This window comes from Drosophila sechellia, chromosome 2R (genome assembly GCF_004382195.2).
Source record: "Drosophila sechellia strain sech25 chromosome 2R, ASM438219v1, whole genome shotgun sequence".
Classification (NCBI taxonomy): domain Eukaryota; kingdom Metazoa; phylum Arthropoda; class Insecta; order Diptera; family Drosophilidae; genus Drosophila; species Drosophila sechellia.
In genome coordinates, this window is record NC_045950.1 from 11038362 (window position 1) to 11056964 (window position 18603).

At 41.6% G+C, this 18603-nt stretch overlaps 1 protein-coding gene across 14 annotated transcripts; it reads right to left on the bottom strand.

Annotated features, from left to right (window-relative positions):
* Position 1: 1 nt before the first annotated feature.
* Positions 2–18311, bottom strand: LOC6609235 (atypical protein kinase C). Of its 14 annotated transcripts, XR_004361545.1 has the most exons (11): positions 13645–13816; positions 8461–9031; positions 7199–8159; positions 4900–4950; positions 4425–4510; positions 3405–4361; positions 3152–3346; positions 2686–2807; positions 2002–2128; positions 1678–1942; positions 2–1618 (listed from the first exon to the last, which is right to left on the bottom strand). XR_004361545.1 is itself a non-coding variant. In XM_032716872.1 (10 exons), the coding sequence occupies exons 2-9, from the start codon at positions 17140–17142 to the stop codon at positions 2041–2043; spliced, it is 1827 nt and encodes a 608-aa protein (XP_032572763.1). In that variant the 5' UTR covers positions 17143–17209; positions 18241–18311; the 3' UTR covers positions 2–1942; positions 2002–2040. The 14 variants fall into 14 exon arrangements, 13 of the variants coding, with proteins under 13 accessions (XP_032572763.1, XP_032572762.1, XP_032572761.1 ...); XM_032716872.1 differs by lacking the exons at positions 7199–8159; positions 8461–9031; positions 13645–13816 and adding exons at positions 16755–16875; positions 16936–17209; positions 18241–18311 and having other exon boundaries at positions 2–1942; XM_032716871.1 differs by lacking the exons at positions 7199–8159; positions 8461–9031; positions 13645–13816 and adding exons at positions 16755–16875; positions 16936–17209; positions 18171–18303 and having other exon boundaries at positions 2–1942.
* Between the last annotated feature and the right edge of the window lie 292 nt (positions 18312–18603).

An 18603-nucleotide genomic window follows, 5' to 3' on the forward strand; every position in this document is an offset into this window, starting at 1 on the left:
CTTTGTCTTATACAATATTTTATTCGTTTTTGTTTATATGCATAATTGTAACGCAACTATCGTTTACGTTTTCAATTTCATTTTGCTAGCATCTGGTATTATATGCCAAAAGTGCATCCAGTTTAAAAAATTAGTCGGAAACATCAGTTGAAGAAGATACAAATTGATGTATACGCTCAGTAAAATCATTATATACTAATTAAACTTACTCATAGAACTTGGTTATCAAACACAACAACGTAATAATTGGGATAGGCTAAAGAATATCGGTTGTTACTAATAAAATCGGTAACGTTTAAGTGCAATTTGAAATTGTTTTTCAGTTTGTCTTGTTTGTTTTGCATTTAAATTGATTGCTTGCTATGTTCTTTAATCAAAAACGTTGATCAATATTACTTTCTTAGATTGCGTTGTATTTTGGAAATTTAACAATATGCGCTTAATTTGTTCTCTTTTATTTGCTTTTCATACATTAACAAGTAACATTGTTGCTGAAATTTATTTTTAGCTTCAATTAAAAACACAATATTTTATTTACCTTCGCAACACAATGATATTTTTGATATATACTAATTTTAATAATTTTTCGTAATATGCATATGTGGTTTACAAAAACATGCTGGCACTATATATGCCATCACAAATAAACAAAAAAAATATATATATATATTTGTTGTTGTAAGTACAGTGGAATGCATTAAAAACAAAAGTTTCTTTAATACTTAACAAAAATATATTGCCAGTAGACGGATTGTGTTTGCTTGCTGTTAAAAATACAGAGTAGAAAATGAATAAAATAAATAAATATGTTTTTTTGTTCGCATTTTGAAGAGAATATCCTCGTCCCCCGACTTCTCTGTGTAAAAATTAGAGTTACGAAGTTACAATTGGTATTTCGTTTTCATTAACTATTGCTGTTCACAGTACACACGTATGCATATGTCGATCTTTTGCTGTCGCCTTTAAAAACCATGCTCTGCTCTCTAATACTAACACACACACATTTTACATTAGAGTTTATATATGCTTAGATATTATAGATTGATTCACTTGAAATATATACTCCCATACTCGGCCTCCTACGCCGCACACCGTTCCTGCCTAGTAAAATGAACATGAAATTTCTCCATTGTAGTGTTAAACCTTTAAAAATTATATATTTTTATATCTGATGCACGTATTGTTAGCTTAAAAAGTTCTTGTTGCATTCTCGCGGGATCGATATCCCTAAGTTTCGTGGTGAAAAGTCTTGCATTGAGTTATGAAATGGTTTATCTTTTGCTTGCATAAAGTTCGCCTGGCTGCCTAGGTGCTTAAATAGTAAAGTAATCGTTTAGTGTAATACTTGCAACTTGTGACAGTTTTTGTTTTGTTTTGCTTCGGCTATTGCTTTTGCCTTTGCTTTTTATATAATAAATATTCTTTGCTTTTGAAAGTTTTGTGTCTGTTGTTGAGAAAGGATTATATAGATTGTATATTATGAAATTTATATTCTTGGAATCGTTTTTAATTTTCTTAGTTGCTCTGCTTTTTGTTGTTGCTGTGTGGCTCATTGTTGTTGTCTGTTGTTTTTTCTAATTCGTTATTTTAATTAGTTCAATGGAAGGCAAAACATGTGCTGCAGTAGACTTTTATTATTATTTGCTTGCATTTGATTATTATGAATGTTATTGTTACCATTATGATGAAGTTGTTGCTGCTGTTGCTGCTGGTGTTGATGCTGCTGATGTTGCTGCAGCTGCTGATGTTGCTGCTGCTGCTGCTGATGTTGTGAGTATGCTGAATGGGGTTGATATTGCTGCTGCTGCTGGCGATAATGTTGCTGCTGGCTGAGATTGTTATTGCTGCTACCTGATCCCCCAGCTCCCGCTGCGCTGTTTAAATGCAGGAGACTCAAATCGTCAGCCACGGAATCGTAATCACTGGAATCCTCGCCGTAGAGCTAAGAAGAAAGGCACTTATTACATTAAAACCGGATATATACTTAAGTGGATCACTTACCCGCATGTTATACGGATGTAAGTCGCACATTTCGTGGTGTCAGACGCAATCCTCCAGGGACATCAGCAAGGGGTTCACATACTCAAAGCCCTCGAATTCGGATTGATCGATATTGTCAATGACATGACTGAGAGTTATAGAAAATCATTGTGAATTAGCCATCTCAGAAGGTGAAAGTCATTCGAATAGATAGATAAAAGTTAGGGCCATCTTGGATCTCAACTTACTCATCATCCGGGGTCAACTGTACGGCCTCGCCGGTGAACTCGGGCGGGAAATTGGCCAGGTCGCGATCTGAGTCTAAGCGTGGCTTGAATGGTGGCGTGACCTGTTTGCGCTCAAGCTGCGTGATGTAGGGTGTGCATGAGGATAGTAGAAATTATAATCTATTAGGAAAAACTCCCAGCCAATGGGCAAACATAAAACATTTTTCTCCATTATGTCGGTGCGGCTTGAGCATGATTATGACGATGGTAAAATTCACTTCGGATTCGGATTCATTAAAGACAGATAGAGAGGATTAATGGATGATATAATGCGGCTGATCGATAGGAACATTTACCTGCCGTTAGTCTGGACGCTAAGCTAAGATCTTTTACGGGGATTTATCTCATGCAAGGAATACGAAAAGAACTAGCACAACTTGCCGTCTTTTGGATTTGGGGGGAACTCGGTATGACTTACGGATCATCTGGCGTTAGTACAGCCGGTTCTTGGGTAAATTGCACATCAAAGTTGCTTGTCACATAGGGATCTCCCGTGTCTATGTTCGGTATATAAGGCGGTTGCACCTCCTTTTGAGCTATCTTTAACGCGCAATCAATCGTATACGTAATAATAGATATCATTAATATCCAAGGTAATAAAGAAAATGCTCGGTATTGATTGCCCCAACTTGATACCAACAATCAAAAGTAAATAAAACGAGTAACTTTAGACCTGACCTATGTGGAAACGATGGTCTCAATAAAATGTCGAGACAAGTCTAATCTTTTTAGAATGTAACCCATAGGTTTGCTTCACATTCTATTACCTTCTCTACAAATACCTATTACTATTTGTTCCTCTTACCCTGACTCATTATCATAATCACAAACAAGTTCACCAGGACACACAGAGCTAATATGAAGACAACCGCCCTTCGACTCACCAATTCCCAATCCATATTCTTAAAGAAGGGATGGCTGACGATATCCATGAACGCGGACTCCCGATGGCAGCCCAAACGGTCAGCGGGATTCTTGTTGAGGAAACCTTTTAAGACAGAGGCCGCACGAACGCTCAGCGAGCGTGGTATACGAATCGTCTTCTCCAGGATCACTTGGAACAGATAGTCCTCAGTGTTCTGCGCAAAAAACACCAATAAATTAGAATTTTTCAGAATAAATAAATATGATAACTACCTGATCGGGATTCTCTGAGGCTCCTGCCAGATCGAACGGACTACGGCCTGCCAACATCTCGTAGAGCAAGACGCCTAGTGCCCACCAGTCCACCGAGAAGCCATAGTCCTCGCCCCTCAGGATCTCAGGGGCAATGTAGTTGGGTGTACCGCAGAACGTGGAGGTGGTGTCCCCAGGTCGAATGCCCTCCTTACACATGCCGTAATCCGTAAGCTTGATGTGGCCCTCGTGATCCAGCAGCACGTTGTCCAGCTTCAGATCGCGATAAATGATGCCCTTCTCGTGAAGGAAATTCAGCGCCAGACTAATCTCGGCTGCATAGAAACGGGCGTGCTCCTCGGGCAGCCGCCGTTGCCGCTGCATGTGGTACATCAAATCGCCACCGCGCACAAACTCGATGACAAAGAAGAGCCGCGAGGGCGTCTGGAAGCACGAGTGCAATCCGACCAGGAACGGGTGGTTCGAGGCCGTCTCGAACACATGCTTCTCCGTTTGCACCCAGTCGATGTCCTCGTCGTCGGTGACCAGCGCCTTCTTGATCACCTTCATGGCATAGATGCGCCGTGTGCGTCGTAGCTCCACCATTAGCACCTTGGCGTAGCTGCCGCGTCCGATGACCCGTATCAGCTCGAAGTCGTTCAGCGAATACTGGCGCTGAGTGCCCGGCTCCAATGGATCCTCCGGTGGCGGTGGCGCCACTATGTGCGCATGGTCGTGCGTCTCGCAGGCTTCGGCTCCGCCGCTCATCGCTTCGTAGGGAAGTGGCGGCAAAGGCACCGGTATAGGGTCACTTGACTCCTCCGCCCGCTCTTTGACCAGCGGCTCCGGCTGGTCGGTGCAGTGCTTCTGCACAAGCTTATGGCACTTCTTGTGCACCAACAGCTTGCACTGGATGCACTTGAAACCCTGACGGCCCAAACCCCAGATTCGATCCTGGCAGTAGGCACAGAAAGCACGCTGGAACGAAAGATTGTATTAAATGCTAAGTTTTAAGAATTTTAACCGTATAGGAGCACTTACCCGGTTGAAACGCTTGGCCTGGAAGATGTGTCCGTTGACGCGGTACAACTTCCGCCAGCGTCGAGCACCGCGTCGATAGATGCTGCCTGAAAAGTAAAATTGTTTCAATAAATTGAATAGGCCGAAAGTTTCCTTTCTTTTCACTTTTGACAACAGCACTTGTCAAATATGTGCTAGTGTCAACTTAGAGAAAGCGATTACATGTGCAACGAAAGCGATATCAGATACCATAGTTATCTGACTGAAATTTAAATTAACTTTTAAAAACCCAAAACATTTAACGCTTTTTAAGAAAGTGCGCGTTTTTAAAATCAAAGTACTGGCCGTGAAAAGTGGCATAATGAGTCAAACGATCGATGAATCAATAGCAAGTGGTAATCTTTAGTCGTTTTATTTATATTGCAAAGTTCGCTGTTCGAGCAGTTATCGTTTGAATTAAATATATTTAAAATCAGTTACTTTAGCAAATACTTACGGTCTTCGCCATCGCAAGACAATCCCGGCGCTTGAGGAACATTGGGGAATACTGAAAGACAAGGAAGAATGCGTTCATTAGCCACTTTACTCCACTTATATTATTAATTTATATTTTGAAACATCAAATAAACATTCAATATTGGTCACGTCAGCCAGTTGTGGTAATGGCAGTACATGCTTACGGCAGGCTAGTTTACCCATGGGGTTAATATCTTTTCTGCCGCTGGTCGCTTATCAATTTAATGGGGATTTTGCTATGCGATTTTCGATTTTTACTTATAAACGGATTCTTGCCGAGCCACATGGACGTGTTGTACTGCGCCGAGAGGCCTGTTAACATGTCAGCACCCACTCCTCGACTGAACCAATCCGATTTCCAAACACTGGTAGTTCCTTATCTCAGTGCCACGCACCATATAGAGAGTATAATGGAGCGGGAGTGGGAGATACTGGACTGACTACTGAAGTAACCCGAGAGATACACATACATATACAGTTATGACTGGAGCACGGGGGAGATACTTCGCTCTTTTCCGAGTAATGTTAATTAAGCTTTTCCGGCAGACCACCAGCCATCAATTGAGACCAATTGTTCAGCTATCAGATAGATTCTCCGCCAACAATCGCTCATCGCTCATTCATAATTCAATTAAAATGTCGTCCCAGGGAGCCTAGGGTTCAATAAATTCTCGCCTGTCCGTCTGCAAGGTTAATATTCAGATAGATTCTCACACATGTCCGCACATTGCCTCATGCCTTGCATTGACCTAGAATTTTAGTTTTCTCTTTCCCAACTAGTGTTTTGCTTATCAATTGTGATAGGACCCACAACGTTTGTTTGAACTGCGCTCTTGTTTTTGCTATTTTTGTTTAGCCGGTTCTTATTTATATGCCGTGTAAATGCCTTGCTGGTCAGATAAGGCGGCCACAATTCATAGAGTGAGTAGGGCCATGGGGAAGCACAGTTAAAAACAATCGCCGCGATATGCAATATTAGTCATAAGGCTGGGGGAGGAGGAGAGGCTAAACAATCTGAAGGTCGCAGCGGAAGGGTGCTATTATTGTTTGGTATCAGGTATCAGAGATCGCACAAAATATATTATCAAAAAGTCCATTTTTGGCCATGAGTTGAGTTGGTTAGGAAACTTGCTTTAAAAAGCTTCTCAGTTTGGTGTTTTTAAGTATTCACTTTACACTAAGTCAGAAAATTGAAATTAGCATTAATGAGTTGCACCCGTAGTTGATCTACATGGAATCCGCATTGATTAATTGGCAATTTAAATGAGACTCTTCACTAACACGATGCTCCGCCGCTCATAAAAGTGGCCGTTTGTGTGCTGTATATTTGGGCCGCCTCGCAGAAGCCACTCCAGATGATCATTTTTGTGATGCTCGTTTGTTGGGTGGGTGGTGTGGTGTGGAAGGGTGCCGATTCGGATGAGTGGCCAGTTCAGGGGTCACTGGAGCCCAGTTGAAGCACTTGAGATACGCTCTCGAAAACGCGCGAAGCGTCGTCACGCCGCGACTTTCAGCTACGAACTGAGTTCGCGACTTTTCAGACCAAGAAGCATGGGCAAAAAACTAAAAGAATCAACTGAGAATCAACCGAGGAGTAGAAAAACCGAGAACCAGAACCAAACCGAAACCAAAACCAAAAGCCACAACAAAAGAACAATAAAAGCAAGTGCCTCAAGTGGCCGATGAATTGTCACCGATTGGGAGCAAGTGAGAGCGCGACGAATGGCTTCGCCGATAAGATCGGACTGGTAATTCCATAAAATTAAGTACAACGCTGGCAGTGGAAAATCAATAGTTTATTGCAAATAATAAATATGGATAAGCACCAATTTATGGCACTTTATTCGTAGTGTTTCTGTAAGCCCAGGAGTTTTGAAAGCCATAAAGGCAGAAGCTTCCCGGTACACAGGATTTGAACTAAAGCCAAAATTTGCCAAAATAACATAAGCCATAAATAATAGTTTAATGTTTCTCTGCAGTGACTTTGCAAATGTTTTGGTTTTAATTAAGATTCGACATTCCAATAATGGCTTCTGTGCCATTTTTAGTTGCCAGAAACACGCATAACTAAATGGAAAGTAATACTATTATATTAAGTTGAACTTAAAAATCAAATAAGAAATAATCAAAACAAGAAGTTATATCTTAACTTAATACCTTAGCATAAGAACCTACATATAAATGGTACTTAAAGAATTATAATAAAACAAATAACAACGAACTTAAATAGCATTCTGAGTATTGTTTAACTCTCCCAACAAGATGCCGATTCCATTTACCTGTCGCATAGGCCGGCTCGATCTCCTCCTCCGATTGAAGCTGGTGCTGTGACATCTGCTGCGAGGACGCTGCCACGCCCATCGGCACAGTGGGTATGGGCACGGGAATGGGCAAACGCTCGTAGTGGATGCACTCGTGATGATACTGCTGATGATGATGGCCATGTCCATTGTGGATCGTGCCCAGGACACTGCTCCTTCCCCCGATGCTTCCGCCCGCGATGCTACCGCCACCGCATCCGTTAAGACCACTTCCAGCACTGCCGCTGTGGTGACTGCGATGGTAGTCCATCAGCATGCCCGGCATGCCCACCGCCATGGAGGCACTGCTCATGGTGCCCGGTACTCCTCCGCCGCCGCCGCCGCTGCTGCCACCGCCCGAGTCATCCGTCGTGGTGGTGTTTGTATTGTGACATCTGCTCGAGCACCTGCCCAGCGATCCGCTGCCGGCGCTGTGGTGACCCAAGCTGCCCATATGGCCCGGATGACCCATGACCAGCATGCCGCCCATGATGGATCCGCCGCAGCCCTGACTGGAATCCGATCCGGAGTCGTGACCCTGGCACACGGCACCCGCCGATCCCGGACGACTGAGCGACGTATGTGGCGGAGTCACCGATGCCGTCGTCTGCATATAATGATGAGTATACGGGTGCGGATGCGGCACATCGTAGTCTCCGGTGTCGATGTGTCCGGCCGACATCATGCCAATGCTGCCCGTACTTCCTGTGCCCACGCCCACTCCCACGCCGCCCTGCAAACAGCCCAGCGATCCATGGGCACTGCCATGATGACTGTGACTGTGGTGGCTGCCATGGTGACTCCCGTGGGCACTGCCACTCCGGCTGTGCATCGATACGCCACGGGTCAGCGTGTTGTTCGCCGACTGAATGGAACTGACCACCGCTCCGCGGCACATGATGTCCGACAGCTGGTTGGCCTGAATGTCAAAGTACTTGGACTGGATTATGTTCGAAATCGGAATGGGATGAGAACAGAATGGATAACCAGGTCAGTGATAGGGGTTTAAGCCAGAATTTTGGTTTGAACTCAGCTTGAAGTTGAATCAATGATCGGGTATTAAGAAGTGTTGTATCCAAGCCATGACATTTGATGGGATACAATTACAAATATGACTAAGCCATCGGAATTATAAAAGTATCAAGTTGGACTTGGATACTCATTGAAATACCCCAATAACTCCATTTGTTTTCTTCAAGCTGAGTTCTGGATGAAGATGTAAGCTCCAATGATCCGAATACCTGTGGACTGTCCAGCTGGTCGAGCGATTGTCTCCGAGCGGCGTAATCCAGGTGAGTCATTAGTTGCTGCGCCGCTGGGCAATTTTTATTGGAGTGCAGGTGCTGCTGCGAGGACGTGAGCATCGGCGGAGGTGGCGGCGTAATGGAGCCGCACGGAGATCCCGGACAGGGACTCGAGCAGCGGGAACGACAGGTGGGGCTGTAGCACAAGTTGCCACTGCCCTGCTGATTGGCCGACGGTGTGCTGGGGCAGGTCTGCGATTGCTGTTGCTGCTGCGTTTGCTGCTGCTGCTGGTGCTGTTGCGGCAGGCAGGGCTGCTCCTCCTCCTCCTCCTGCTGCACTATGTTGACCGGAAGTGGTGCACATTGCGTCAGGCGGCGCGGCGATCGTCCACGATCCACAGTCGTGGCGGACCAATAGCCCCAGGCCATTTTGGTTTAGTTGAACAATTTTTCACTTCGCGTCGCGCTTACTGCGTTTAAGTTCACTAAGCTATCGCTTCGTTTGGTTTTGATTTTGCTCGAATTTGATTTTGCTTATTTGCTAAGTTCGTTTGCACTGGACTTGATTCTGCGATTAATTAACACAAGATTAAATTAGCTTACGCACTGTAAAATGCAAGTGGAACTAGTAAGGCAAAATTGAAAGTTGTACTCCAAATTGAGTTTCTTATGTGCGTTGCTTCAAGGTCATTACAAGATAAGTAGCATTGGTTTGTAATATTTAATAAGTATTTGTTTTTCGCATAGAATTCGTTATAACTCAATCTTTCTTTCACTTCAACTTGATTTACTCCATTGCCAGCGTTGCTTGACAAAGTGCCACCAATATTTCTACTTAGCATAACCCCCCTCTTAAGTGGAGCGTATAAAAAATTGGATACAGTGGGGAGAAACTCGCAGCGGGGGGAGCGGAGAAAGTAAATCGCGAAGGAAAGCGGAACAAGGTCCCAGTTGCAATTACAGTTACATGGCGCACCAAACTATGCAATGCAAAGTTTCAAAGCCAAACGACAGGCGGCGTATCCCCCACTCCGCCCACTTCGCTGATCTCGCAGTTCGTAATGATTGATTAAAAGAAAAACTCAGACACACACAAGGATATGGCCATGAGAAGGACGTTGGGCGGTGGAAGAGGTTATATCGGATAGGGACGAGGGGAGGTGGGCGTTTGGCTATGGGCGTGGCCGGTTGCAGACGCCGCAGAAACCACACCTAAAAAAATATATAAATTGTGTAATAATGGGAAAGACAAGAGAGAAACGAGCGGGGAAACCGAGAGAAATGCAGGCCGAACAGCTGACAACTCTGTCAGGACACCCACACACATACAAGAAACAGTCGCTTGGAGAAATTGGTAACACACACAGAGACACACGGCTGCGACAATCACAAACAATTTAACCCAAGTCAAACGAGCGCACAAGTTGCTGCAAATTGACAAAGGCGTGAAAGGCAGCCAAGAGCGAGCGAAAATTATTGAGAAGGTGGGAGAGAAAGCGCCGAAGAAAGCAATGAAAAGCCAGAGAGAGATAGAGCGAAAATCGGTCGACGCGCGCAGGGAAATTTGCTCACAATCGCCCTTTTAAGTATGCAATCTTCTGTTGCCATTCCTACATTTCCACAATGTACAGTGAAGACTCTGTGCAGTGAACTCAAAGGTTTTCATCCACAAGATTTTGTTTTTTCGTTTAGTGGGTAATTATAGAAACATAAGTAAAAAGAATTTTTAAAAATGTACTTTATATTTAACCAATTTAAATTATACTTAACTAAAGATAGCTCATAATTATGAAAAGTAATGCTAATAGGAGTTCGTCTACCAAGCTATCATAATGTTATTGAACACGTTCTTTCTCTTGAGCGTACACTGTATGCCACTGAAAGGCGAACCCAGGGCAAAAGCCCACCCACCGATGCAGTCAAGTGTAAACAGAAAATTTTCTTCAAGTGTATTGGTAGGTCACATCGCAATCGCTTGTTGTTTAGACAATTGAAATTAAGCACTCCACTTTCATGCATAATTCGCATGATTAACGAGGGTCGAAGTGGGTCGAAAAGGGGGTGGGGCGAGGTCCTTAGGTGGACAGCATCCACTTGACACAAGAGCCTTGTCGTGACAAGGCAAGCAGATCCCTTTGTTTGGCACTCATTTTCTCGGCTTTTTCTTTGTTTTCCACGCTATCTGCTGATGATGCAGTCTCTGGTGACTGAAGGGGCTGCACAAAAAGAGGATCCGATGCATTTTTGAATTAAATTTAGCCAGCCCCCTTCAACTCATCCTGTTCCCTCTCGCCCATTCCCTACTTTTGCACTGGCACTATGCTTCAGCGTTTGCTAAATATAAACACTCCGCCGGCATTGTTTTCCCTGCAATTGGAGCATGAATATTGGTTGCCTGCTTGTTTGTCCAGGATGGGAACAGAGCATCCCAAACAACCCAACGGTCCAGCCACCTACACTATGCCCTTACTGGCTCCCTCAATAGAGACCCCCTTTGTTGGAATAACCAAAGTCCTAAAATCCCACAGCTCTAAGCTAGATTAAAGCTGATTTACAAACAAGAAAATTATTTAACAAGCTTAAAGTACAAGCTTTGTTTTAAAGTTTTTAAGCCGATTAGTCAATTACTGGATATGGAAAGTGCCCACAATAGATGTCTTTAAGTCCTATTCTATTTATACTTCTTGATTTGAATTTGTAACATGATTAAGTTAAGTTTACTGCTATTTGTTTTTGATAATTAAATATATTTTTACTGCATAATCTAATAAAAATGCCGTCATATATGTTTAATCTCAATAAATCGGCTTTTTTAAAGCAAAAAGCTATTGATTAGACATTACCAATAGCGATTGTTTACTCTTTACTGCGCCATTCAAGAATTTCAATGGCCTAAATAAGCACACGGCTGCATACATCAGAAACCCATCAAATTTGGATATTTAACCCGCCACGCCCCAAATTATTGACCATTCCAGCGCCCCAATCATCCGCCCACTCTTGAACTTTGGCACAGAAAGCGTTGTGGAGACGGATCATAACGATAAACATAAGCAGGCGATGTTCGCCAGAAGGACTGCGGCACCATCTTTGGGCCACCAGATACCCGGACCAGAGGCATCAATAGTTAAACATCAATTTGGTTTTTCCGAGTGACGTCAAGCGGGGCAAGTTGCCGCCACCTGCCGCCCACCTCGACCTCCAGTGGATATAAAATTTCACACAGCTTAAAAAAGAGAAAAGCGGCAAAATGGAAATGCCATAAAGTTTCAACTCACAGAAAGAATGCCCATCTGCGAAATGTACCTTAAAACGTGAATAAAGACGCTGGTTTATTCTATAAATATTAAAAACTTCATTGATGGATAAAATTATATTATAAAAATGGGCGAAAGAGGCGACTTTAATATCTGCAACTTTTGTGTAAGTGCAATTTAAGCAAATTTAAATAAATTTATAGATTCTGACTCGAAAAGCTAAAGGTTTAAGCATAGGTCATCAAAGTGGCCTAATAATACAACATAGTTATTTATATAATATAATTATAGCTTTTTCTCGCTGCATCACCCATATGATATAGGCATCCGTAATGATTCATATATGCCCTCCACCCATCCTGCCGCCCACATCCCTAGCCTCTCACTGATCCCCAAACCATTCCGAAATGGGCTTTCTTGTTTGCTGAACAAACAATAATTTCATTAAGCCCAATGGCATCATTAAAATTTGCCCAACAATCATAATGGGGCCAGCTAGCAAGCGAACTGGGTACCGAATCTCCCAAAGGCTGCATAGGCAAACCTAAAATAAAAAATAAAGGAACACAGACCAAAAACAGAACCCCAGGGTACCCAAAAAACAGTGGGGAAAAAACAGTGGAAATTTGCTGATTTAACTTTGGCAAAAGAAGGCGCACACACACACCTGGTTCGAGTGAAAGCCTTCGGGCCAAAAAGAAACGAACAAGTTTAAATGGCAGGGCGACAGCTTGGCCAGCAAAACGCTTTCCGCAAAGAATAAAAGGAAATTGTTTCGCCTTGCAGCTTCTTCCTAGCCCACTGACTCATATTATATACATATGTACATAAATATATATAGTATATGTGCATATATGTCTTACATATATGTATGTATGCATACGAAATGGATCCATCTCGTCTATATAGTATAGTCGGTTTGGGCCAAGTTTGGGCAACCAGACCGGTCGCCGAGGTGCAAGAAGCGCTTGATGAAGTGCAAATGCCTGAGGTCAAGTTTAGGGTGGGGATTCTCGCACACCATCACACCCACACACACACTGCCTCATTTTGCGTCATATGTGTTTGCAAGTGTGTGTGGTTTTGTTTGCCAGTGTCTGGCGCACAGCAGCCAAAAAATTTGGGGAAAAAAAGTGAACAGCGTGATGCAGAAAAAACTGTAGGGGAACCCACAAAAATGGAAATCAATTCTTTGATTTTTTTTATCGTGGTTGCTTCCCTTTGTCCAAGTGCAAAATGATAGAGGCACACGAAATGGCATGTTTTTTAAAGTGTTCTGGAACTTTAGTTGTATTGCTCTGAGGTATTTAAAAATAGAATAGAAATATGCATAGTAAATATACTTTTATATTTTACGCTTTTATATTTTAAGAAAGTGTATAAAAATAAGGAGTTTGAGAATACAAACTAAAAAACCATATTTGTATTCAATTGTCTCTTTTAACAACAATGACTTTTGTCTCAAATGTTCATTTTTGGCAATCCTTAAAAATTTGTTTCCTTATTTTTACTTTACAAAGGGGTAAATTATAATCTTGCAAAATATATTGATTTTGCGAGATACGGTCATAATTTCATCACATCTTCACATCACTGCGGTAACTCTTTCATAAAGTTCTTACTTCATTAGCAGCCCCAAAAATCGTTCATTAAAGAAACATTCACAAAATTATGTTAATCATTCACGTCCATTGCCTTTCCACCTCCCCATTTTCCGCCCTCTTCTCTCAGCGGAAAATTGTATGGCAACTAATCAGAAATGTACGACAACTTCGGCAGAACAGTCAAAAAATATTGCACAGGGCCAATTGATTTTTTCCGCAAGATTTTCGGGACTTGCCGAAGAGCGAGTGGAAATGTGTAAGAAAATAATTATATGGAATTATTATGTTGTTCGCTGATTTGTACTCCTTTTCCGACATACAACTTCGATTTTTCCGCTTTCTTTTGTTAATTCACAGCGCAGAAACTCGATTTGCCGTTTAAGCTGTGCAAAATCATGTATATTTGTATACATATATATGTATATATATCTATAATTATGTATTTGTTTGTAAGGCCCGGGGAATTATATATTCGAATCGAAATCCGCACGGCACTTCCACACAGGCGAGCGGCCAACGCGCGAATGAAATACCGATGCAGAGAAGTATGCTAGGGAAATTTTTCGGGGAGAAAGTAGCGGAAGCCATGGAGAAAGCTATTGAGAGCGAGTCTCGGCGAATGGAAAAGGAAAGAGCAAGAGCGAAAAAGAAACTAGATATTTTGAGAAAAAATGTTTTGTTCTTTCAGTAGTTTCTTAGTACACGTTTTTAATGAATGACTCAAAAAAATTATTATTTTTATTGTACCACAATTTATTTTAGGTAAGCTATTTTGTAATAACTGTCTCGAAAATGAAAAGAGAAAAGATTATTTTTAACAACAATTTTTCATTCCAGCACGAAAACATGAAATCTATAATCTCGCATAACAATTTCACCGGATCCGTTTAGATGGATGAAGGTGATCCAAATGATCCGGAACTGAATGTGGCAGATGTTACTAAAATTCAGCCCTCGTCGGAGGATTGGAAAAAAAAAATTACCCTTCCCCGCTCTTCCTAGCTCCAAACATCGGCGGTGGCCTTGTGAATATACTTTACTTTTTGAGAGAGAGAGAGCGCAAATAAAAGCCGCAGACCGGCGCTTTAGCATTGCCATCATAGATTCAATGGATGGCAATACCTTTCTCTTTGGCTCAGCTGTTTTTTGTGGCATCTGGGGAAATGCTCTCTCTCTCTCGTTCTCTCTCTGTCCCTCAATTCTCTGCTGGCCATCGCTGTCCCGCTCTTGGGTAATGGCATCTTGTGTATCGACCTTATGAGCTGCAAAAAAAGTTCTTCGGACCTGGACAAAAGTTTTTCATGTACATATGCATATGTGTGTGTGTATGTGCCGGACAGCGTTGCCATATTGCAGGCGCATAAATTATACCGTTAGCTTACAGATTCTAACTTTTTGTATTGCTTTGTTTTTGGGGAGCTGCAGAGGTTTTTGCTGGGCGGAGATGAAGCCGGAAGGTGAAGCGAAACTGTACGGAAACACACTTTCCAACATAAGAAAAAATTGCTAACAAAATTAAAAAAAAAAAAAAAAAGAAACCAAAAAACAAGAGAAGCAACAACAGAGAAGTCAAAACAAGGGCTTGTAGAAATTCAAAACACACACACACCAACAGCCATTTACTAATCAACACAACAAAAATAAGCACACAAACAGAAAACATGTTCGGCATACAAACACACAGACAGGACATCCTAACATATGCAGGAATGCGTGTAACGGTAACGTAATACCTTGACAATGTCCCTCTCCCTTACGCACACACACACAGTCGCAGGAAGACACACGCACACAGAATGCTTTTAATACATTTTAAGCCGCATTTTTTCACACGTGGCCACATAACACAAGAATAAAAACAAGAAAGAATGAGACTGTCAAGTGTTGCGACAGGTACGCTACCCACTACCAGGCAATTGAATATTTAAGTTGGTATATGTCTTGAAAATATATGTAGGGGAATGAAGAAGTTAGAGTACGCTTGCTTTGAACGAATACAACATACCCATTGAAAAGTACCGGGTATGCAGCAACAACAACCAACATGTTGTCCCTACACACTGTTCTTTTTTGTCATTCGGAGATATGTACATATGTGAAGGTGGAATGGCCACAAATTATCAGGAAGCCTGCTCCACAGAACAAAAACAAAGCCGCATAAAAAGGGTAGCGGAAACTGTAACACCCTCTCCATCAAACCCCCACACCACCCACGAACTTTGTTTAGTGCGACTGGCAGTTATCATATCTGCTGGGCCGTTAGTTGGCTTTTTTCTTGTTTTGCAGACCGGTGTTCGGAAAAACCGAATGACCACAGGTTTGGAATGGTTAAGGATATATGGATAACTTGGAAAATTCGAATAAGCACTACACTTTGCAAGGGATATTAATAATCAATAAAATTAAATGGTAAAAACTAGTTTGGATACAAGGTATTAAATATCTTACCCAAAAAAACTAAAATGTCCGACATTCTTAGCCAAAGTAGAGTGTATTTCTTGTTTATTATGCTTTAACCTCAGGCCCTCGTTTTTTAGTAATTTACTGTACTGAAAGGGTTTTGTGTTTGTCATTCGCCGAACGAGTGTGGTAAGTGAAACCTTTTTGTTGTTGCGGCAGGCATAATTAAGCACAAAACTCGCATCGGCGTGTGCATGAGTGAGATCGCCGAAAACCGCACAACAGGAAAATTAAAATTCCAAAAAAGCTGGCGAAAACTTATACCCACACGAAGCAAACAATTTAATTATAATGAATTATAAATGATGCCGTCGAGCCAAGATCCAAGCAGAATTTATATGCAAATAAGTCGGAGGTAGGCAAGAGTGAACAAAAGTAGAAGAACGTTGACTGCCTAAGGCAATTGCCACAAGACTCGGGCTTTTCGAGCATCCGAGTCTTCGTACGGGTTAATTAATATTTTATGTTATTAACTCGAGTGGATGACGCTGCCGTTTGGATGCCGGGAAGGCAGAAAGGCAGCCGGAAAACTCGCGGGGAAAACTCAAGTTTATTGAGCCAACAAGACGCGCTCGCATTGTTTAATCAGGCTTAAATGTGCCTGCTTAAGTTATGGTAGCGAAGACGAATTGTGTTGCCGATTGGCTAATTAATTACTTGCTGCCTACCTTGCGGCGGCAGCAGTAAATCATTTAAAAACTTGGAGAATTGAACATAAAAAGAAGAGTAATTCTGTGAATGCAGATACAGTATCTTAAGTTAGATAACTAGTAGGCCTACGTTGGCTTAATATTTCTTTCCGCTCACATTAGTTTACTGACCTTATTAGATAAGTTTATCGTTTTTAGAAGAGAACATAAATTACAATCGAGTTTCTTTAACTGGAAAGCATTTCCCAAGCCAATAACTCGACTTTCTTTTATTTATTACTCTATCGGATCTGTGCAATTACAAATTTTAGCAGACTTACCATGAATGACTAATTGGGAATCGAAGTTCATTTCGTAAAGTCTTATGGCCTCGTCCAATTCCATTTTCGTTGATATGGTGCAGGGATCGTTCTCCTCATCTACCCATTTGATGGTAAATGGCTAAACAAAACGCTCAATGAATTACGCCTTCTTTAAATTGTATAACTTATATAATTTTACCTGATCCAGAGGAAAGCGACAAATGTTGCGAATCTCGTAGCACAGCTCCTCGTATGAGATATTCTTGTTGACGGTGGTGATAATGATCTGGCCATTGTAGGCCGTCTTCACCGTAATACTATTGGGCGTATTGGCCATGTTCATACTGGCGCTATTCAAGCTGACGCTGCTGCCGTCGTTCAGAATTTGCGAGGGCATTTTCTGCATTTGCTAGCTGGGTAAAATATTTTGATAACACGTAACACACAGAGACAAACAGATTGATAACAGAAAACTGCAAAAATAAGAATAAAAAGATACGAATTAAAAATGAAGCGGCTTACAGTAAAATAAATTTAACAGAAATTTTACAATAACATATTAAACTAAAAGTAATTTATATTTGTTATTTTATATTTATATATTTTTTATATTTAAAAGCTATTATTTATATTTATATAGTGACTGAACTTTTTTAAGAATTTGTTATTTTGTAGAAGCTTAACTGTAAAGTGTCGTAGCTTTAACTTCCGAATCTGATAGATAAAAGAACTTATGAATTTCTATTGCTCTCTCTCTTTTATCGTTTTCTCTTTGCGCACGAATTTGAAATCCCGCCCAAAACGAAATGTCAACTTTGACATTTGAGGCACACACACACACGCAGACGCCAATTGAACTGCATGCCACAGGTAGTTGTTGTTGCTTGCGCTGCACCAAATGCGGAGACGTTGATAAAACGAATAAGACAAAACAAACGCGAATGAATCATGCTAAACGCCCACAAAACAATAAAAGAAGAAAAGTAAGTGGAATTAGCACGCCAAAGCGAGTGTGCAAATTAGTTTATTCTTACTCCTTGCCTCTCCTTCTTTCGCCACTTACTTGGCATCTCAGTACTTAAGTATTTGAGCGTAATTAATGCCGTACATTGACCAAGGTAACTGTTAAAAGTACCCAGTTGGCCGCAACAACAGTGCAACAAATGAGCGAGAAAGAGAGAGAGTGGGAGCAGGGCATCGAGAGCAAGCAGGAGAGTCGCCAACCTGTTTTAACTCATTAGCATTTTTCAATTAAGACGCCGCTTTTTTAGCATTAACACTTTTTAGAAACTTAAGCTTAGTAATCGACTCACACTAGTTCCTTTAGTTTATTTAACCACAAAAAGTATGCACAAAACGCCGCACAAATATAACACAGGGACAAATCAAACAGCACGAAACATTTAAATTTAAGCCAATCAGTGCGCCACATACATTTTAATTAAGACACTGTGACTCGCACTCGTTTAATTAATTGTTATGGCTTAAACGAATTAAAACTAACATTGCTATTTCTCCGTTTATTTCGTTGTGGAAGGAGAGCACAAAGCGGAGAACGCGAAGTGACAGCACAGAAAATACCGACAAGGGAGTGCTGCAAAAGCCTCAAATGTAACATGTTTACCAACACTGTTTGCGGTCATTTTTAAATATTTGATATTTTTGAGCTTTCACACCGGTTCTAGGGGTGGAAAACAATTATGACCGGTGATAAATAAAAAAGTTGTACGTACAGCACTATTTAAAGCAAAAATACAAAAGACATTATTTTTTGACGATTTTAACTTCAACTTCAAAACACAATTTGAACAGATGACCCAAAAATACTAAAACATCGATACGCCAATACTTTGTGTGCAATCGATGT